The sequence below is a fragment of the Anastrepha ludens genome, chromosome 4 (genome assembly GCF_028408465.1).
Source record: "Anastrepha ludens isolate Willacy chromosome 4, idAnaLude1.1, whole genome shotgun sequence".
Taxonomy (NCBI): domain Eukaryota; kingdom Metazoa; phylum Arthropoda; class Insecta; order Diptera; family Tephritidae; genus Anastrepha; species Anastrepha ludens.
The window spans coordinates 29632999-29655764 of NC_071500.1; the positions used below are offsets into that span (position 1 = coordinate 29632999).

The following is a 22766-nucleotide window of genomic DNA, read 5'->3' on the forward strand; positions in this document are numbered from 1 at the left end:
ACAAAAAAATTATTGTAATAATTGTAAAAGTTATCGCTGTTTGTGTGGAGTCCGTTTCTCCAGAAGTCCCTTGCGTTGATCAGCACATGCCCTTGGAGATTCATCTAAAATCAATCGGACAAGAGAAATTAGTTTTATTAAAAGATAATCTTGTGCCTGATCGAAGCTTTTTTTGTTTTTCAAAATTAACAATATGGGACCTCAGGAAATATTTGTCAGATTTTGGAGAAGAAAAAAATCAAAAGTAGTATAAATTTTATTGAAATCTACCAAGTTGGTAACGAGGATGTGGCAACAAAATGGTGCGGAAGCGCTGGTTGGATTCTGGAAGAATCACCACTTTAACCAACCAACCCAGCGGTTTTTAAGTTACAGTGGTCACCAGTTCAAAAGACATAGTTTTGAGAAAAACGCATTTTAAATTTTGCTATCGATTTATGTAGAGTTATACGAATTATTTAATTACTTACACTGTGTCATCTATTCCTGGGCCATATAATAGTTCTTCAGCCATCATAGCAGCTTCCAAAATATCGATTTGCTGTTGCTAAGGATCATTCTACATTCATAACAATAAAACCCGAGAAGTCGGTTGCTTGCAGCTGCTGCTGGCTACTTGCTCTCGAACGCTCCGGATCGCCCGAGAGTCCTTTGTTAATTGATTCACTTCAAATTTTCACACAATATTTTTAAGATATTTTACTTTAGGAAAATGCAAAAAAAAATCCAAATTTTTGAAAATTCTGACTTCCCCTAACCCCTGCAATAGAGGATTATCTCTGCAAAAAATTGTAGTAATTGTCTTATTTTATTGGTTTTATTTCCTTATCTACTAAACTATAAGATAATATGTTTACCTACATCTTCCTCCCTACAGAACCTTCAAGTTCCGGTGGAGTATATTCCCAGTATTAGTAAAAGGATAATTCAATCTACAATGACCTGTTAGAATTCTTGTGATGGTTCTAAAATTATTCTTAATTAATTCCATTCAATCGGTTTAGATTTAAGCTACCTATCATTGAATTTGATTGCGATAAAGCTGTTAGACTGTTTCAGAATGATCTTTTTCGACTGAGCTCTACTCCCTGAATAAGAGGGAAAAACTTATCATTTCCTAGATCACAAAATGGCTCTGGGCTTATAAATAGGAAAGCTGTCCCTTCCATGACTAATTTATTTGTAATTGCGTTCCCAGCAATTCCTATGTGCTCAAGAACCCATAAGATATGAACCTAGTTGTTTTGGCTTAAGATATTCAGCATATCAAGATCTGCACCAATTTTGATATAATCTGGAAAGAGTTGAGAGTCTTGGTTGCTGTCTGGCTAGCAGTGAAGATGGATATGTTTCTGTTGTTATAGTTGCGTTCAGTGAGGGCATCTCTCTATTCCGTAGACTTACGCTTAAAAAATAATCAGCCTAGCGCTTTCAAATATCTTTTGGCTGGTCCGCGATTCGTCTTTGTACCACGTTATCATATTCTGGTTCAACTTATTGGCTTTAGATTACCCTTCATAAGTATTTTTATTAGCCAGTCTTACCCAGAGTTTTACCATCAGCAGCATCATGCCGAATATTAACAAGAATATTAAAGTTCCTGCGATTTTGGTGATCACCTGACCCAATGGTAGCATTGGTTGCTCTTAGCATAGCCATCTTCGCTTGGGATATTAATGTGAAGAGGTGTAGGTTCTAGAAGTACCTCGTTTAAATGGAAGAAGGCCTCACCAGACACATATTTTAAAGGGAGCGTTAATAAATAATAAGTATGTTAATGTAAAAATTATCCAGTAACTTGATAGTAAATTAATTTCCGGGAACTCAAAGGCAAGAATATCAAAAAAGTACATGAACGCAAAACCAGTAACAGTTTGCAAGTTTTACGAGCAGGTGATTAAATTCTTGCTGGAAAAAATTAAAAATGTTTTCAGTTGAGCTACCTCGTATTAAATTAATCACATGATTTTATTTTGTCCACAATAATTTGTTCCATTTCCTCATCAGTGTCAGGTGAAGAATATTTAATTAGCAACTGTATTGTTGTGACAATCAAAACTTTCTTTATATTTTCCTTGCTTATTTTGTCCACAATAATTTGTTCCATTTCCTCATCTCTGTCAGGTGAAGAATATTCCATTAGCAACTGTATTGTTGTGACAATCAAAACTATCTTTATATTTTCCTTGCTTACGGCTATGTATGTATGTATGTTACATATTGCCGAAGATATATTCAAAGCTTTCGATTTGTATTTCGGAAACTGCAGCGACTGATTGACTGGAGGCTGTGGCCCTGAAGTACATACCTCGATATCATTGGCCGATTCCTATTTAATATGTGATTCCAAATAAACATTGTATATTTTTTATCTAAAATATATTTATTTAAATTCTCCATTTTAAACACCATTTTTATTTAAATTTAGAATTTTGACTTAATTCGCAAATTTTAATTTATTTTTACTTTGTGATCAGCAATTTTTCTCACTTGCAAATTCTCACAAGTAAAAATTTATTCAGCAAAAACTCGCAACTTCTCCTCAAAATGAAATGTCATTTTACTCTCTCACTTTCCCCTTATTGTGCTAGCTTTTTCGGTACATGATCATCAAAACGTGATAATTTTTTAACAATTGTTACAAACTATTTGCTTTATGAACAGACCTAATATGTGGTATATTTGCATTTTGCGTTAGACCAAAATATTTAATTCTTACTGAATAACTGCTGCCTTGACTTAATTTTTGTACTAAGTATTAATATTTTTGCATCCCTGTTTTAAACTCATTTTTTCACCATATCCTCAATCAATGTAATTGTTTTATAGTATTTTACTGAAGGCTCGATTTTGATTTTATGTAATTTATAATACTAATTTGTTTGCGTTCAGCTCGTACTAGCCTAGTTTTATATAAAGCATCACATTTTGACGATGGTTATAGTGCAAACAAACTACCAGATGATTAATGAGCTTGTTGCAATTGAACACCATTGTATGCAGTTGTTGTTGTAATTTTACTTAGACCTTTTTTCGATTGACGTTTCATAATATTAAATGTATCAATATCAAATATCTTGGGGGGGAAACGTTATGCGCTAACCACTTAACCAATGCCTAACACCTCAACCAAGTCGAGTAGTATAAAATGCTTGGCACAGTGCCGATGAGTTTAGTAGACGCGCCAACCGATTGCAAATCAAAGTTGTATAACAGTAAATTGGGCAAAGTGGATTTCTACAATATATTTTGCAAAATATTTGCACTTGCATCTGAGATTCAACTCAGCAGCGACACCAGAGGCGTTAGTGGCAGCAGTAAAAGTTCTAGCCAAAACAACAATAAATTAAACAGCGATAGTACCAAAAAGAATAGTTTCCAATTAGTCGAATTCCATTCACTAGAGGATTTAAAGTACAAAATGGCTTTTCGCGATAAACGTGCAGTGATTACTGGTGGTGCCAGTGGCATTGGTTTGCAAGTGTGCAAGCAGCTATTGGCCAATGAGGCGTCGGTGAGAATAATTGATGGGACAACTTAATATTTATTTAGCTATTAATCGCTTAACGGTTCCTTGTAATTGTCTAGAAAATTGCGATTGTTGATATACAAGAAAATCCAGAAGATATCTCTAAGTTGCGTGCTGCACATCCCACACAAACAATTCTGCTCATCAAAATGGATGTTACGAACAGGCAGGGTATTGCCGACACATACGAAGAACTTAAAAAAACTTTTGGTACTATTGACATTGTTGTAAATGTAGCTGGGATTTTCAACGACCAGGATGTGCAACGCACAATTTTAGTCAATTTGGTAGATACCAAAATTTCCGTTTTATGAAATAAATAATGAATTTCTCAAAATTTAAACACGAATTCTTAGGGTGGCATCATAAACTCCACACTTGCTGCCGTGAAGGTAATGAGCACTGAAAATGGTGGCAATGGTGGTATTATAGCTAATATGTCTTCTGTGGTCGGTTTGGATCCCATGTTCTTGCTGCCTGTGTATGCGGCTACTAAGGCGGGAATTATACATTTTACACGTTGTTTGGGGGTAAGTGCATTTTGCTTTTTCTACAATATACATACATACAAATATACGTTGTATTTATTCACAGTCCGACACATACTTGATCCGCACTGGCATCAAGTTCATTACAATCTGTCCGGGCGCTACTATTACAGACATGTTTACCAACTTTACTGAGAAAATGCTCTTTCCCGATATGGGCGATGAATCATATCGGGTGCTGGACCGTCTCAACAAGCAAAGTGCGGCTGATGTATCACGTTGCATACTTACGGCATTAGAAAAGGAGAAAAATGGCGAAGTGTACATAATTGAGGGTAAGCGATTGTTTCCAACGGAAATGAAAAGTTATTGGCGCGGTATTGAGAAGTCAAGCGAATAGTCATTATAAAGTGTTAAATGTTTTCTTATACTTTTTGTAAAGAAATAAATAGTATTAGCTTTTAATTTAAAACTGATCATTTGCAGCTGCGTTAAACATTATTTTCAATTAACTTTCGGAAAATCCAACAATCCTGCAATCTTAGTTTATTACCTGCGTCAGCGAATAAAAAATAAAAGCAGGCTTAACAAAATTATACAAATTCTCTTTCATTGCTGTTATTTGAACTGTTCCGTTAATCATCGCGCCAGGTAATCAGCACTTCGTCTGTGCGATAGCGTTGCGTTACAAACGATTCTTCCAAAGGCATGCGTGCACCAGAACGAAACATTTCGGCCCCTGCATGTGCAATCATCAAACCATTATCAATACAATACCGCTCGTCTGTAGCGAATAGCTTGCCGTCCCGTTCCTCACACATGATTCGCATCATTTCTTGCAGGCGTTCATTGCAGCCAACGCCACCCACAATCAGCACCTTTCATTATACAATTTTGTTCTTCACTAACAATTTCTTCGAAATAATTATTCAAATTTAATACCTCATTCGATTCACAATGCGCCATTGCACGTTCCGTAATTTCCACCAGCATTGCGAATATTGTCTCTTGCAATGAATAGCATAGATCCTCGTTGGTATATTCTGGTTCATTGACTGTTTCATCGGTCTTTTTGCGTTTATTGCGCCTTTTGTTAGGATTCGCTATTTCTTCTATGTGCGAAAGAATGCCGGAAAAGCTAACATCCATACCTGTAATCAAAAATAGGCAAACAAATAGTTTACAAATTAAAATACCTTATCTACCTTTAACAACGTATGGAAGTTTTATAAAGTTTTTCCCATTCTTCGCTAGTTGCTCAATGTTATAACCTGGGCTGGGATCATTGGAGAGTTTGATAATACGTGCAAATCGGTCCAGGCAATTTCCCACGGCAATATCTATCGTTTCACCAAAAATGCGATAACGTTTATTGGAATAGGCAATCACTTGCGTATTACCACCACTCACATAGAGCACAATGGGATTTTGCGCGCCGGTTATTAGACGGCCCATTTCTATATGACCAATACAATGGTTGACACCCAAAAGTGGCTTCTCCCACAATAAGGAAAGTGTTCGCGCTACTATAGCACCGATCAATAGTGGAGGCGCCATGCCGGGACCCTTTGTATAGCAAATAACATCTAACTCTGTATGTCCAAGATTTGCTTCTTTGAGCGCATCTTTAATGAGCTTGAGAATAACCTCTCTATGGTGTGCTGCTGTTTCTTTGGGCAGAAATCCTATTAAGATTTTAATTTAAAAGATGAATAATAATAACAAGAAATTTATAAGCTATAACCTTCGCCTGGAGGAGTCACGTAGGTTCGGCGCACATTAGCTAAAACTTCTCCATCGCGAATTATGCCTACACCAATTTTATTCGCACTCCCCTCGATGCCAAGTGCACAAACCATTTTTTGTATGTAATTGCTTTTGAATAAATAAGCTTAAGTTATTCCTTTATCTTATATTATATTCTTTAATTTACTGCTTAACAAAAACTACCACTTCCTTACAATTGTAGTGAATTTTTTTATAAACAAGCCGGCTGTTGGCAAATGACTTTCTTAAAACAGCTGTAAGTGAAGATAATAGATAAAATGTGTCGCAACAAAGATTATCTAGCAACATGACTGAACTCATAATGTTGCTGAGAATGTTTAGAAACATTAGACAAAAATAAAAATAAAATACATTCCCAATTAAATTTTTCCTTTATGTTATGAAAGAGTTGGAACAAAACTTTTACAATTCAGATTTATTAAAAATAAACCCTTTTTTCGATTAATATACATATACATATAGGTACTAAAAAAATGAATTTCATAACGCATTTTTTAACACCAATTCGCTATGAATTAATGACCAAAATCTACCTATATAATCAAGTAGTATATCATACTAAGCGTATTTCAAATGATTTGAAAACACATTTTTCAACCCTCTTCGGTATCTTCATCTTCTTCTTGTAAATGATCTAGCTTTAAAGTTCCAGCGGCTCGCACCTTATTTTCCGAAGATACTTTACGTATTTTCTTACATTTTTTCTGCTGCCCGACGACATATTCGGGCATCACTACTTTGGAACCTTTTAGCCTAGGTTTATCTACCTCTGCATCTTTGAGCTCGTTATCTTCTTTAGCTTTCATTTGTTTTCTTATTTTACTAGACTTTTTAAATTCAATTTTAAAATTGGCTTCTGAAGTCCCTTCACTTTCCGTCTGTTGATCGTCCATCTGTTTTAAAAACTGAAAAGCTGCAGCAGTATTGGTGTGATCGGATATGTCCACGTCGGCTAGTGAGTACTTTGTCCATTTTTGTGGATTAACCTTTGAAATACACATAATTAAGATCTGGTTCTGCCTAAGAGCTGAATTGAAACTTACCTTATAGTCTGGTATTCTCCGAGGCTTCAAACACTTTGAAAGCGGTATTTCGGGTTTTTTAAATATACTCTCCTTGCCTCGCATTCGAGATAAACTTTTGTCAGGAGACGAAATTCCACGATTTCTGTCCGGACCAGTACCACGGCGGTAAATCAAATCGATGGAGGGACAAGAAGTTTGACTTTGGTCCAGTGCTGTTCCCGTTAATTCTTTACTTGCATTGTCCAAGCAAGCAAATAAGGCGTTCTGTTTCGCTTCGAAATCTTGCATCTTGATTTTTCTACTCGGTTTTATCACAAATATTAAAACAATATTTTATGCCGAAATTTCTTGCAAAACCAAACAAAACAAAATCTATACTATTGAATTCGCCTTTACGAAACAATAAACAGCTGTTGTGCTGCCATATCATTCTCAGATTGACAAATAAAGACAAGGAGGTCCTAAATTCGATCTGGACCGAACTATGTAAGCCCGCCCATATTTTTTTATTTTAGGTCGGAACTATGGTAAATGGAACTATGATATAATACTGTGGCAAACACGAAACTTCGCGAACCGACTGGCAATTGCGATACTAATTGATATACCAAAGCGAATCTATTAAAGGTGGTTTCGGTAAATCAGCTGATTTATTTTTTTTAAGTGAAACTTAGGACGAGCGAGAATGGAGAGTCAAATTTCAAGGTCATGCAAAAAAAGCTAAAACGTAGAGGAAAAGGAGAGGGAGAGCTATGCCCTATATATATCTTAAATACACTTTAGGCTATTTTTCCTGAGTTATTCCTTGTGGTTGCTAATTTCTAGTGAGAAATAACACTGCCTACTTTTTGGCGCTTATTTGTTGGTGCAAACTTGTAGGAAATATATTTTTGGCGTTATATTTCCTTGGTGCCTTTTTCTTTTTTGGTCCCAATTTTTTTGGCATTTTTTGGAGCCTACTTTTTGGCGCTTATTTCCGTTTCCTGGCTAGTGCTTGTGCGTACTATAAAGTGCTATCCATTCCGGCGTCGGATTTATTGGTTTTGCTTTGCGGTAATTTGTGCCGTTGCTACGGTCCTGGAATCGCTGCGTTTGTGCGGCTGATAAACGCTCGGAGTAGTTTGCGTTATTGCCGCGGTTTGTGTCCGGCATTCACCTAGACCGGTCGACCCTTCTCCGTTTTTTGTAAATTTTTTCTATTTGTATTCTCTGCAAATGTTGTGAGTTTATTTAGATATATATTCTTTCTCTCTCTCATTTTTCTTCGGTCTCTCCCTATTTCTTTGTCTGCCTTGAAAGTTTCACTTCTGTTATGTGTACTACGCTACACGCACTTTTTTTCTTTCGCCGTGTCCATTTAGCTGTCAGCCCAGACTGAAACAAGGCGAATTCATTCTCTGTTTTCTACTTTGCCAATACTTTTCTTTGACACTCAAACGTACAAAATATTGTTGTAGTGCCACCGTCTTTAATGAATGCGTCTTGTTCAAATACTAAACCGAAAACAACAAATCGCCTTAATACCAGATGGCCCAGAATGATAGAATTCAAGGCAAGGCTAAGTGAACTTAAGGTTCAACAACTTAAGAAGGAGTTGAAGCAGCGTGGCTTATAGACTTCTGGAAACAAAGCAGAGTTGCAAACATGGCTGCGCGAGGATATAGAGACAGAGGCTGTTAATGTAGTCGAATATGTGTTCCAGCTAGAAGCTGAGGAATCATCGACCAAAATGGAAGACAAGGCAGAGAATTCAAGACCATCACCAGGAGTTGACATGCATGTGATTATAGCTGTAATATACCAAATGTCATCGCAGATGTTGCAAATGTCGTGACAAATATCGGCACAAAGATTATCGAAAGACCCATCTAGGCTGAGGAATTTGTAGTGAAGACCCGCCTCTGTGAACTGCAATTGAATTGTCCGAATATGTTAACCAGTGGTCCCAAAGCTCCATCATTCGACGGTACTGCACCATATTTAAGGAGTACTGCAGACAAAGTTGCTTCATTGGTTGTCTCGCTTAAGGGTTCTGCCACCGAAGTACTGCAAGCAGAAGCCGATAGGGAGAACTATGAGAGCTTAATGTCAGTAATATCTATTTTATTTGGATAAAAACGTAACAAATCGGTAACAATACTGTTGAGCACTAGTGAGTGGGTATTAACTTCAGACTGATACATTGAGTACCTTTGGGCATTATAAGCAGAACTTGCGTAACCGCAATGGAAAGCCGGCCAATTTTAATTTTTAATGTATGAAAAAATTAAGCATTGCGTGTACGTATATTACAGGAATGACTTGCAGGTTTTGGAAGCTGCATACCTTAAAGTGATAGCCACATTTAAAATGAGCAGAGAATTCTTTACCATTTTATGGAACAAACTCGAATTTATTGCAAAAAGTGAAACAAACTATACAAAATGCACTCATTTGGATAAATGGTTTACAAGTGCCTTGTATGCACTTATTAGAAATGTCTTTACCAACATTTTTCCTTGCCAACGTTCACTCTCGTTTATATTTTTCTTTTGGCATACAGGGTGCGCCATCTTTTATGTCGGTATGTAAACGCTGAATAACTTTGTCATAACCATGAATCGCTTTACACCGAAAGAACTGAAATCCACGCTATAAAACCCGAAATGCTTGACAAGGTGATGACAAAGGCAGAAAAAAGATCGCAGTTTATAACTGCTAATAAAGATGGAAACTTGATTGAATATTGTATTAAAAAATAGTTTTAATAAATTGTAAATAACCAAACCAAACTAAAATACCTCACTTATACAAATCAGTAGTTTTTTCAAAGTTATTCAATGTTTTCATACCGACATAAAAAATGGCGCACCCTGTATATCCTCTGCAAAACTAAATGATTGAGAATAATAAAAAAAAATGAGTTCCACACCGAAAATTCTATAGTTTGTAAACTCTTTTTTGATTACAAAACTCGGATTTCGCTCAAACAATGGCATTCTAGATATAGTAATGGGTTGTGCTGCTTCTATCTCCAAAATACTACAAATAAATCCATGACACTAACCCTGACATTCTTCGCCGCCAAGCCCATCTGAGACCACATTGCTTTGGATTTCCTACGATGAATTCACTGTCTCGACTGTTCCTTAGTATTTGATGTGTTGTGATGAACTCCTTTTAGGCCACAGTTAAGAAGTGGCAAAAAATGCCATTGCAAAACCTTGTTCGCTAATTTTAAATACCTTATTTGTTATCTATCTTTGGCGGCCGCCGTAGCCGAATGGGTTGGTGCGTGACTACCATTCGAAATTCGCAGAGAGAACGTAGGTTCGAATCTCGGTGAAACACCAAAATTAAGAAAAACATTTTTGTAATAGCGGTCGCCCCCATGAAAAAGTTCCTCATAAAAAGTATATTCCGTTCGGAGTCAGCTTAACACTGTAGGTCCCTCCATTTTGTGGAACAACATCAAGACACACGCCACAATAGGAGGAGGAGCTTGGCCAAACATCCAAAAAGGGTATACGCGCCAGTTATATATATATATATTTGTTATCTATCACTGAATCTTTACAGGGGGAATTATATGACAGGGCTCTTTGAACTAACCGTTTTATTGGCAAACTTTGGCTTTTTTAATGTCCTTGAGGGGAAGGAATTTCTGATGGATAGTTTTGCTATTAACATAATTTAGAGGACTGGTGCGAATATCAAATCGTGTCGAGGGAATATAAGATACAAATTCATACATAAAAATTAAGCTCTTGTAGAGAATTCTACATTGGGATTGATAACATGAAAGAGTCTGCCAGGCAGTTTAAGGTACTTCAACAAAAACTAAAAGTTTAGCTTGAATCTCTCGGAAAATCTGATGGTCCACGTTGCTGCTGGGTCCATATAATATGCTCTAGGAAACCCATTTTGCTGGTGACCATGGGTGTTTGGTGGCCGAGGAGTTAGGAAAGTTTTCTCTAGTCACTTTTGACGACTTTCACCGGGCCCGGATGCTTCAGTGTAGCGAGAAGGGGATCTATAAAGTTTTTAAGTCTCGTCTGCCATTTCACCACCTATCCACTTTCTTCCAAAGGTCAGATAGCATTTAATCCCAAGCCGGAAGAGGTGACTTTGAGTCTGACACCCTTCATGCCGAATAGTCTGCTGGTCTGGTGCATGTTAGAAAAGAATATTATATCAAAGCCTCTATTGCTCATCAGCATGCATAGTAGAGTGGAAAATCCTGTAAATCAGCTTTACGTGACCTTGTGACAAAGTGAAGAGGGGCCAGAAGCGGATTCTACATAATGAGACCCATTATTGTTATTGAGGGAGCTTTTGACAACGCTACCTTTGACTGTGTGTGCTTTGAAGCATGGAGTGAACTAAGCAATCAAAAGGTTGAGCCAATTAGTGTTATCTAGAAAATTGCTGCCTGTGAGTAAGGAATCGGATCTTTGGCCAAGGGATGTGGTTAAGAGGATGCAGTAAGAACGAGTAACTCTGACTGCTCTTGCGGTTTTTGATAGAGGACTTCCTATTAAGAGAAATGGAAGACTTAGTTCAAATTGAAACTCACGCTGATGATGTTTGTGCACTCTCATTAGGAACATCTAATCAGGAAGGTGGGAATAAGATTTATCAATGAAGCTCATTGCAGGGGCTTGTTCACACGGAAAAGAAAATTGGAAAATCTCAACCCTCTGGTTCTTAGAGACGTAAACTCAAATCTTTCTACGAAAGTGTAATATCTAGGGGCAAATCTAGATATGAAGCTGACATGGAAAACTCACGTTGAACTGAAAATTTTTGTATATTGTTAGAGAACTTAGAGACTGAGACTTTGAGTCTGATCTGAAACAGTTTTTAAGCGAAAACAAAACTACCGTTTTTAAGCGAAACAAGCTACAAATGAGCCAATTTCGTTGTAGCGAAATCCGAAATTTTATATCTTTCAATTATGGGTACTCATAATTGTCAAAATTCGCAACGATCGAATGTTGTTGTTGTTGTTGTTATTTTTTTGGTGGCTAAGGTATGAAGTGCCTTCGCACTTACAGCGACCGTCGTCTACCGCGTCGAGTAGTGTGGCCATTAAAACAATCGCTCCACTTTTTCTGGAGAGACCCCTTTCCGGGACTACTTTCTGCATGACTTGGACATCCATAAAGGGCCAATTCTATTCACCCACAACTGGGTCCACCGTACTTGTAGCCAGCTATCATGCTGTAGGCTCGTCTTCTTGTGTTCCAATCCGGGCGCCTTCACTTTTGGACATTGTTCGTTTTGCTCAAGGCATATCTACAATGTGGCAGCAGCAGAGCCTAAACGGAAATGGCGTGTATTTTGTAGTTGCCTGAACACCCTAGACAACAACAAAGGAAGGAGTAAACAATGTTTGGCAATTTAGAGAAGAGATAAAATGATAAAAAAATTCGGGTTTCCTGCACTATTGTTCTTGATGTGACTAGCAAAATTTAAAGAAGTTTACGTACTACCAGAATAGGCTTGTGATACCATTTACCATAATTGGAAGACCCCCAGCTCTTGACACAACAACTTTCATAAGCAAAAACTTTTATTTAAACGTTTGCGTATATTTGTTTATGTATGTATCAATAGTTTAATTATGCTAATTTACTTATATACGTTATGTGTGATATTTAAATCGAATTTCCAGCGACGTTCATATGCATTCATCGACTGCATTATGTGGAAAATGTTTAATTTGTAAATAGAATATGAGCACATACATCTGATTTTGCAACTTAGGTCTAAAATACAATCTGCAAGTTCAAAATTTGCACAAAGGTTTTGATGGTTGATGACGCTTCATCGGGGTCTTCAGTTTTTGAGGTAACAGTATTTGAAAATTGTGGCCATTAAGAGCCTCACATTTGAGCCATCAATTCTATGCATTGTACAAAAGTAGAAGTAAAAACATTCTTCTCCTTGCCATTTTTTGGCAGGCACCCTTGATGTGTGTTTGACAGGCAGTCAAGTGTGTGACGGTGAGTGTTTGAAGGTATTGGCATAGTATCTATGCCAAATTCGATGGTAAATTTAACAACTATAGAATACCAATAAAAAATAGAAAGTAATATATTTGACTTCGAAAATTTACAATAGCAAATGATTTTAATATATTTCTTAGCTATAAGAATGAGAAATATCTGAAGTTTTGCGTAATTTCTTAGAATTTTGCAAACGATGTTTTGCGAAATTTAAACATTTTTTATGGGGCCATTATATCAGGTCAGTCCATGTGCGTATATTACCCATAATTTCACTTTTGAACGATTTTTGCACACAAAAAATTATTCGCAGAATATAACTTAACTATTTATATTTTCTTTGAATTCAACAAGTGATTTTAATTGCGGATAGAAGCACGTGGGGTTAAAAAATAAAATGGAATCTTCGAACGCGTATAAAAGGCATATTTTGTATTTTTATTATAAAAGTGGTAAGGACTGCGCAAAAGTGGTTTTCAAAATTCCGAAGTGGTATCTGTGACGTGGAGGATGCCCCGCGCGCTGGTCGTCCTGAAGTCTTTAACTCCGACGCCTTGCTCGAACTTGTGGAAGCTGAGCCAAGTTTGACAGTCGATATGAAAGCTCGGAGGTTAAATTCATCGCATGGAACAGTTCACAGACACCTGGTTCAATTGAGAAAGGTTTCAAAGCTGGGGAAATGGGAGTTCATAGAGTTTCCGTCGCCAACTTTCAGCAGAGAGTGAATGTGTATTCTCAGCTGCTGCAACGGCTTGAAAATGAAAGTTTTTTGAATCGTATCGTTACTGGTGATGAAAAATGGGTCTTTTACAATAATCCTGTTCGCAAACGCCAATGGTTAGACAAAGATGAAACACCAGAACCGATCCCTAGAGATGGCCTTCACCCCCAGAAGATTCTCCTGTCTATTTGGTGGGATATGGCCGGTATTGTTTATTTTGAACTTCTGAAACAAACCCAGACGGTAGCTCCTGATTATTATTCCCATCAGCTATCAAACTTGAATGAGGCTCTTAAAAAAAGTCGACCGTCTTTAGTGAATAGACGCAAAGACAACGCAAGACCTCATACCGCAAGGCAAACTCGGATGGGAGCTAATGCCGCATACACCATACTCTCCGGATATTGCACCTTGTGATTATCGTATTTTCCGTGGACTTCAATCCCATATGAGCAACAAGAACTACTCCTCAAAAGAAGCTATAAAAAGGGATATCGAAGCGTATTTTGGCTCCAAAGACAAACAATTTTTGGAGCAGGTAATTAAAAATTTGGCTAAACGTTTTTATTGATTTTAAAACCACCTTTTAAAACGCACGAGCTTATGGACTGACCTGATACATAAAAGATCGTTTTGAAATCAGGTGGTCTCAGCTGTGGGCATTTTTTGATAACCGGCTGGGAGTGTTTTTACTTATGGACCTGTACAATGGTTCTATGGGAGCTACATTTAAAACTGCATTTCAAAATTAACTGAGATTGTACTAAGAAACAGTGCTGTGCAAAATTTTAGCAGAATAACTGTAAGACTGTTATTAAAAAAAATTAAAGCCGTTTTTTCATTTCAAAATTTATGATGCAAGGTTGTTTGTAAATATGCTTTCAGCGGCTCCAAGCGGCGGGAAATTTTCAAATACTGTTACCGCTAAAACTAGAGCCAATCTGACAAAACGGTGAACGCCATTTAATTCAGAAAGCCCAAATTAAGTGCAGCGTCTTCGTTGCCTGGGTCATGTGGTCCGAATGGGTACAAACGCTCTGGCTCTGAAAGTGTTCAATGCGGTGCCAGTAGGTGGTAGCAGAAGAAAGGGAAAACCTCCTCTACATTGGAAAGATCAGGTGGAGAAGGACCTGGCTTTACTTGGTGTGCCCACCTGGCGCCAGTTCGGGCGAGAAAGAAACGACTGGCGCGCTTTGTTAAACTCGGCACAAATCGCGTAAGCCATTATAGAGCCAATCAAAAAGAAGAAGAAGGTGGTTTCTAAATGTGATTTCAGTGGCTTCAAGAGAATTTTTCAAATACTAAGAGGTTTTCCAATAAGATGTGTTATTTTGATATTCAATGATCGGATGTTTCTTTCGTTATAAAGAGGAAGGTATGCCGTTAATAGTGGAAAATAATATCAGGCAAATGACCACCACGACCACGCTTACAGGACAAGATCCTTTTCATGAAATTTTCCATAACCCAATTGCAAAGTGGCTGCCCTATGTCCTCGATAGACTCCGAATTCCATCTTTGAGGTCTTGAATCGACCCTGGGCTGTTGGCGTAGACCTTCTCTTGCACGTGGCCCCAAAGAAAAAAGTCACAAGGTGTTAAAGGGAACACCACTGTGGGTTTAAAAAAAAAATCGATTTTTTTTTTGCATTTTATTAAAGTAGATATATTCAAAAATATGTAAAAAAATGTTAACTTAAAATCTTGAAAATTGACGAAGTTATACCCAATACAATAAGGGTAGGTAGTGAGTTACAACGGCCAATGAAAACGTTAAACGCGTTTTTCTCAAAACGATTTTTCTGAACACGGTGGCCTCGATTTCTCGAAGACTTATGAACCGATTTTAATTTTTTCATTGGCTGGCATTTAAATCATTGGCTACAGTCGTTGTAAATAGCCGTTTTTAAAAATTTCAAAAATTAATATTTTTTCAAGCCTTTCAAAAACAAAAAAAGGTAAAAACACAAACTCATTTTTCAAACCTGCATCATTTTTCAAAAAAAAAAAAAAATAATAATAATAATAATAATAAAAACAGATATATATAAAGAAGTATACCATAGATTAAGAATTTTTTAGGTTTTTTGCTTTCAGATGATTTTTTACCGCTGTATCGTGGCCACCAGGGTGCATCAGTTTTTTATGATGTCATTGCATTAATATTAATAACAATTGTAATTTTTAATATTTTTTTAATAAAAATGTGTGTCAGTATAGTTGAATATATGTTAAATAAATTCTAATTTGTCCGATCCCCAAATAATCATCCTGACTTATAAAACAAAATTCATGAAAATCACTTAATTTTCACGCGTTCACAGTGGTGTTCCCCCTTAAATCACAAGATCTCGGTGGCCAATTGTGATCACCTCTTCGAGAGATAACACGGTCCGGAAACTTTTTCAGTAAAAAAACAATGGCTTCGTGGCACGTAAAGCCGTCTTGTTGAAAATAAACGTTGTCCAGATCAATGCCATAAAAAATCGTTAATCACTTCTCGATAGCGATAGATAACACCTGTTATTGGAAAACCCTTTATTACCTCTAAAACTGTAGCCAATCGAACAAAACGATGGACGCCATTGAATTTAGAAGGCCCAAATTAAGGTAGATCAGCTATCAAAACTTTTGTCGAAAGAAAAAAATTCAAGTTCCGGGCACAGTGTTATTTTATGTCCTCAAATATTTTTTCGAAAAAAAAAAACAAATATTCGTATGCAGAGCACATGATTATGTACAATATACAAATTAGCGCATACAGATGTATGCAAGTATTTATGGTAATGAGCAGATTATAAAATCTCAGCAATTTTATTTTTCCTTGTCGTACTTTTCGTGTTTTTTTTTCAAATATGTTCTGTCTTAAAGTGCAATCGCTAACTGAGACTTAAATACGTAAAATACATATGTATATGAAAGTTTAAAAATAACATCAATTCTCTTTTGAAATCTTCGTATTTTTTATAAATTTACACTTCATTAAAATGAGCTTTTAAATTGTATAAATTTTGCTATAACATTTAATATTATATTTATTATGTCGGTATGTATGTGTGTGTGTATATATGTAAGTATGTAAATATGACAGAACGTGTAGCATTTCATCTTAGCTCGCTTCAACTCAAAACATACATTTGAACTACTAATAAAAAGTTTTAATGTTAAATGATTATTATAGCTAACTTTGTGTGTGTATGCAAGTATACATACATATGTATGTGGACGCGTATGCGTGCATGTGTGTTGTACTTAGATTCCTTTTCAATTATGCTAATATTCTTCAAACAAATTTTCTATAAACGATTATTTATAATTACATATATTGACTAGCAAAAATTTACTAAAATATTTATAAATTTACATAAAATAAGGCTACAAAAACATATATTTATTTATAAGTATGTCTATATATGTATAAGCATATGCAAACATAGGTCAGACGATACAACGACGATCACGAACACAAACATATTTTACATAATAATCCTACTCGAATGTATGTACGTACGAGTACTTTTATGTACACGTGTACATATGCAAATACATATATGTATGTATATTTCACTGGAAAATTCGCGTGGTATCGGTATGTCGGTATAAAAACTAAATCTACTCCTTCTTGTTGGTTTTGCATAGTCTCAAATACTTTTCCTTATAACTGTATCTAGGCATATTCAAATACATAGATGCATCTATGCAACCTCTGCTTAAATATTTTCCAAACTGGGCTTATAAGTACTATTGCAAATACAACAGTAGAGTTTTATCGCTAATAATGAGGTTATGCGTAATTGCTTAAGATCGTTACGTTGTGTATAACCGTTAAGGTTCGACCATCCAGTCATACATATACGAGTATGCATCCAGCGTGCACACTCATTCACTCTCGCATATAAACGCGCATGTGCACATGTGTATTTGTTCATTCGGCAAAATGCACTGAATTGTACCATCTATGTATGTATGTAGTACTGCAGCAGAGTAGCTGAATGCTTGTGAACTCAAATATGTATGTATATCTACTACTTATAAACTTGTTTTGTATTTGTAACCCTCTAAATCTCTACTTTACTATGCTAGTTTAATCGAAAATGCATGCAAATACAGCCAAGCAATTCATGCCGAAATTACTCCAACAGCCTTCCTCGCCAGAGGCACCTTTCTCGGCTCGCCGCATTTTCTTTGGATAATTCTTTGGATTGGTACGATCACTGAGATGTATTGGCATTTTGGGGAACTCGGGCCGTGGCGTTCGAAATTTTTCCAATAATTGACTTTGCTCTGGTGTCAAATTCTTCAGTTTTTTGCCTAAAAGAAAAATAAATAATATTATAAATGAATTATTCAATTTATTTTTGGAACGAATATATTTTTGTGCATACCTTCGATTGCGTCGTTCACCAGTAATATTTCCGTCGGATCCAATAGCTCCACACGATCACAAGCTCTTCGAAACTCGCTCATGCTCATCAGCAAGTAACGTGGCGCATAGCAAAGTGGCCCCAGCACCCGACGTCTATTCTCTGCCGTTGCATCGAGTTTTTTACGTTGGCACTCGGCCAAACTCCAATCTGCCAGGCAGTTGAAGAGCACAAGCTCGAAGCTGAGCTGTAACGCCTCGCGCTTGGCAATCATTTCCAGCTCTTCAAAGCGTAATTCGTTGATTTGCTCTTTGGTCAGCACCAGTTGGGCATGCATGTCGATCAATTGTAGCGCATTATTGAGCAAAGCCATGCCAAATTCTTCGGCTGTAAAGGGACTCGGATGCGTGCCTGACTCAGTCCCCGCATTGGCACTGTCACCGGCACCGGCAGCAGTGCCTCCAGAGGCATTAACGATCGTTTGCAGGTTCGTGGACTTGCGTTTCGTTTTTTTATTGGCTCCGCTCTCCTGTGTGGTGATCACTGCACCTAACTGGTGTTGATTTGGCACCGAAATGCTTTGGTAGAACCACAGTGAACGAAATATATCGATCACAACTGCGCTGGTTAATTGTAGATCCAATTCCCGCACACAATGTATAACCTGTAGAAAAGAAATTATGTTTAATAAATATTTTAATATCATGCACAACTAATTTATTTTTGGGAAAAATAAAGTAAAATCAACTCACCAAATCGGGGCAATTGAAACGATCGGCCAATTCAAGTATTTTCAGTATGTGTAAATGATCGCGATATCGCACGAACTTAGTCTCTAGAAATCGTATGACCAACTCAAAGTCATTCTTGTCCACATTGGAAATCTGGAAGTGGTTATCGCCCTTGCGGCCACTGTTCGGACCGGCTCGTATAAGTTTCGCCAATTCCACACTATTCTCCAGCACTGCTTTGCGCTCGCAACGTATCATATAACGATCATCGCCATTAACAACGATGAAATCGATATAAGGGCTCGGTATGACAGGCACAACAGTGGATACGTTTGTATGCATTAAGAAAGCGGGTGGAGCAGTGGGGGTTACCATGGTTTGATTGCCGGCTATGTTTTGACCATCGGAGGCCAAGCCAAATGGCAATACCATTTCACAGAGCTGCTACTGGGAGAGGAGCGTGAAGTGCTGCTGCGCTGAAGATTATGCGAGAAAACAGTTCCTAGTCCCAGTAGTGGTATTTTTGTTTTGGTTTAAGCGATGTTTAATGTTTTAATCGATGTTTTCAAGCGGGAATATTCGAAATAATATTTTACTGCAGAACATCTGTACGAAAACTTTTACTTGGAGTTTGAGGCAGTGTTTGTTAACATAATTCAGAGTGATAATCTGCAATTAAAAGAAAAATGTTAAAGCATACATATTTATATAAAATGTAAAAAAGGAATACTTAGAGTTAATCAATTTTTAGGTTACGTTAAGTTGAGTAGTCTGTTCTTGAAGTGGTAGGTTAAAGTGGTTGCCCAGAGATTTCATCAGATTTTTAATATCAAGGCTCGCGTAGCAAAGAAGTGAGAACCTGTTGTATAAATCTTAGTTCCGCGGGAGCAGGGCAGTGGTAACTCGAAGTAATAACTCGAATCCCTCCGACTTAATTTTTCAAATATTTGATGTTATCTAATTATTCTCCAGTAGCCTCCTACTCCTATGCAGCCGTAAATAATCCTGAACTTTTGGGGTAATTCAAGCAACCTTCCTGACAATACTACAAGGTGAAGTCCAAAATAAACAAGACTGAGCCAAAATAGAAACAACAGGAGCTTCGTTCTGATAACTTCGAGTTTATTTATTCAAAATAGTCCCCTCTAGCCTCGATACACTGTTTTGCGCGATCTAGAAGCTTTTCGAAAAAGTGTTTCAGGCCATGGACCGGAATCCGGAATGTCCTTCAGGATGTCGGTGCAAGCCTTTTGGATGGCTTCTACGAACGCAAAACGTTTTCCTTTTATGACCAAATACAATTTTCCAAATAGGTAGAAGTTATAGGGAGCCATATCAAGCGAATATGGTGAGTGATTGATGGTAAAATTGCGATTTCAATTGAGTTCAAAAATTAGTCACAAGAGTGGATCGATGAAGTGGTGCATTATCATGCAATAAGCGCCAACTTCGACTTTCGCGCTATTCATGGCGAATTCTACGAATGCGATGCAGCAAACGCTTCAGAACGCCAAGATAGAAAATTGTATTAACGGTTTGGCCAGTTGGCATGAACTCGTTGTGGACAATTCCCAAACGCGAATTTATGGTTGGTGACCCGTCTTGGGCCTTCCATTCGGCACTTAGACGCTTAGTTTCAAATTCATGTTGAAAACACTAGATTTCATTATAAGTTACAATAATGTAAAGGAAGTTCTCGTCTTTTCTCGCCTCTTTAATGAGGTCTTTCGAATGTTAAATACTGAGCAATTTTTGGTCGTCAGTTAACTTGCGCGGAATGAAACGTGGCGTGAAAAACAGACATTTTTGGAAATATTCAACTCAGTCTCCATGAGTTTAAACGTTGATTTTTGATAAATTTACACACAATTTCGATGGAGTTTTCGGTGATTACTGATTTTGGGCGACCCGTATGTTCATTGTAATTTACGTTCCCACAACCATCTCTAAAACGTGTAAACCACTTATGAACTCTAGCACGAGATAGACAATCATCGCCATAAACTTTTTTCATTACTTCAAATGTTTCGGTAAACGTTTTACTGATTTAAAAAAAAAATGATATTAGCTCCGACACTCAAACAATACTTCGCTTCCACTGAACAGAATGTTATCAAGCTTTCACTGGGAGTCAGCTGGGGATAAAACTCCCAACACACTAACTCATTAAAAAGATGGCGCCAGCAAAAACATTTTTATGACGCCAGTCTTGTTTATTTTGGGCTTCACCTTAAATTTACGAACTGTCCTGGTACAAGAAGAATTAGTATGCCAACAATCTGAAGCGCCTTCTCTGAATTGTTGGACACTCCGAAATTGGTTTGAAATGGTCAAAGGTTGAACGGGCTTTGCCCTTACCTCATCTCTGCAGATTCTACAGAATTCATTGCTTCGTACACACGTCATTCAAAAACCGTAAAAATTCTACAGCTATTCAATAATTTTTTTCGACCTGGGAATAAAAAAATAGCCCAAAAACACTTGGGTGTTTGTACTCAACCCACTCAAACCTAATACAAACTCTTTTCCACGAAATGGTCTACTATTTCGATTTAGCCCATCCAAGCCTAATACAAACTCGTTTTCCACGAATTGTCCTACTTTTTCGTTTTCCCGAATATCGCTATTTATCGAAAGCTAGTATGGGTTGACGTTATACTATTGAAGAAGTCGTAAAAGTCTTCAACATTCCTGTGCACTACCTTCTAGCAACCGAACATAGGGGTTGTCTTTGAGTACATCTGTCTAGAAAAAAGGCGTTGTTATTGGTGTAGAAGCATAAAACATTTTCAGAAATCTTGCGGTAATGCCGAACTACTGTCGTGGGAACGTCTAACCATTCGCATATGTAGATCACCGCCGAGAAAACATAACAATGCCATAAGGTTTAATGTGCATCATAAATTTGTTATCGTTTGCCCCTTGCCAATTGGCTCAAACAACGATTTATTTTTTAATAGGTGATAAATAAATATTTGATATGGCCAGTAAAAATATTACCATTTCCTAGAAATCAATTAACGTGTAAAAATTTCCAAAATTGATTAAACGAAAATACTACTACTTCCTTATCTTGCGAGATTTTGTGAGAGTTTGTTAGTATTTAGATTTTATTAAAGTTTGGCGGAACTTTTTTCATTTTTACTAATATTATAACTGTTTTTAGCTTACCCAGGCTCTTGTATTTTCTTTTTAATGCATTTACTTGGTAAAATAATAAAGTTGTGATCTTCCTTTCTTAGGTTGCAGATTTTCTCTCTGCCTAAATTCCTCCAATAAAGGGGCAAACATCCATATGGGATGATCTCTTCTTTGTCATGTAACTGAAATTATCACCGCTCATTACCAGTTGGGAGCCATGCCCATTGTACAGAAATACAAGTAAAAATACTCTTCTTCTCCGTATTTTATTGACAGGCACCCTAGATGTGTCATTGGAGAGGTCACTATGCCAAATTAGAATTTTTATGCTAATATTAAAAGCAATATAATACCGACAAAAAAATAAATAAAAATTAAAAAATAATAACTTTGACTTGGAAAATCTAGAATACCAAATATTTATAAAATATTTCGTAGCTATAATAATGCTTTTTTATTGAGAAATATCTAAATTTGTAAGGCATTTTTTAGACTATTTATATGAGTTTCTATAAAGTTTAAGCATTTTTTGTGCAGCCATGTTGCATAAAAAAACTTTTGAAACCAGGTGATCTCTGTTGTAGGCATTTTTTGGCGACCAGCTGCGAGTGTTTTTACTTATGGATCTCAAGAAGAATTGAGTACCACAGGTGGCGCCTTCCCAAAACAGTTTCTTTATTTTTCGCAATTTTGACAAGTCTGACGCCAGTTCCCTTTCCAATACAAAACAAACAAAAGGAGGAGAAATCTCTAATGAGAACGAAGTGCCGCGTGTTAAATTGTGAAAACACAAATGAATATAAAGCCTCCAAATGTAGTTTTTTTCCGTTTTTGTGCGGAAAACTCCATGGCAAGAAAGTATGTGTGTGTGTGTGCGTATAGCTTCTTGCATTTGATAGTTTCTTTTGCTTTCACTCACTCTTCACCTCTTCACAAACAAGAAATTCTCCATTCGTTTGTTCGTTTATTCATGAGCTCTGACAACACAGC

At 36.9% G+C, this 22766-nt stretch overlaps 4 protein-coding genes across 6 annotated transcripts in view; 1 reads left to right on the plus strand and 3 right to left on the minus strand.

Annotated features, from left to right (window-relative positions):
* Nucleotides 1-3152: 3152 nt before the first annotated feature.
* Nucleotides 3153-4493, plus strand: LOC128861404 (alcohol dehydrogenase 2). Its single transcript, XM_054099531.1, has 4 exons — nucleotides 3153-3514; nucleotides 3589-3816; nucleotides 3886-4059; nucleotides 4124-4493. The coding sequence occupies exons 1-4, from the start codon at nucleotides 3167-3169 to the stop codon at nucleotides 4415-4417; spliced, it is 1044 nt and encodes a 347-aa protein (XP_053955506.1). The 5' UTR covers nucleotides 3153-3166; the 3' UTR covers nucleotides 4418-4493.
* A 100-nt stretch (nucleotides 4494-4593) lies between these two features.
* On the minus strand, nucleotides 4594-5988 carry LOC128861405 (probable tRNA N6-adenosine threonylcarbamoyltransferase). The gene is made up of 4 exons (XM_054099532.1): nucleotides 5762-5988; nucleotides 5223-5702; nucleotides 4960-5168; nucleotides 4594-4895 (listed from the first exon to the last, which is right to left on the minus strand). Exons 1-4 carry the CDS (start codon nucleotides 5874-5876, stop codon nucleotides 4653-4655), a joined length of 1047 nt encoding a protein of 348 aa, XP_053955507.1. The 5' UTR covers nucleotides 5877-5988; the 3' UTR covers nucleotides 4594-4652.
* Nucleotides 5989-6227: 239 nt separating this feature from the next.
* On the minus strand, nucleotides 6228-7228 carry LOC128861407 (uncharacterized). The gene is made up of 2 exons (XM_054099533.1): nucleotides 6849-7228; nucleotides 6228-6791 (listed from the first exon to the last, which is right to left on the minus strand). The coding sequence occupies exons 1-2, from the start codon at nucleotides 7116-7118 to the stop codon at nucleotides 6399-6401; spliced, it is 663 nt and encodes a 220-aa protein (XP_053955508.1). The 5' UTR covers nucleotides 7119-7228; the 3' UTR covers nucleotides 6228-6398.
* Nucleotides 7229-15628: 8400 nt separating this feature from the next.
* The window catches only part of LOC128861408 (uncharacterized), a 54950-nt gene continuing 47812 nt past the window's right edge, over nucleotides 15629-22766 (minus strand). For all 3 annotated transcript variants that reach the window (XM_054099535.1, XM_054099534.1, XM_054099537.1), the window contains exons 2-4: nucleotides 18657-19304; nucleotides 17926-18568; nucleotides 15629-17851 (exon numbers count right to left, since the gene is read on the minus strand). In XM_054099535.1, the coding sequence (XP_053955510.1) occupies nucleotides 17625-17851; nucleotides 17926-18568; nucleotides 18657-19067 (1281 nt within the window). In that variant the 5' untranslated portion in view covers nucleotides 19068-19304 and the 3' untranslated portion in view covers nucleotides 15629-17624. The remainder of the gene's footprint in view (nucleotides 17852-17925; nucleotides 18569-18656; nucleotides 19305-22766) is intronic.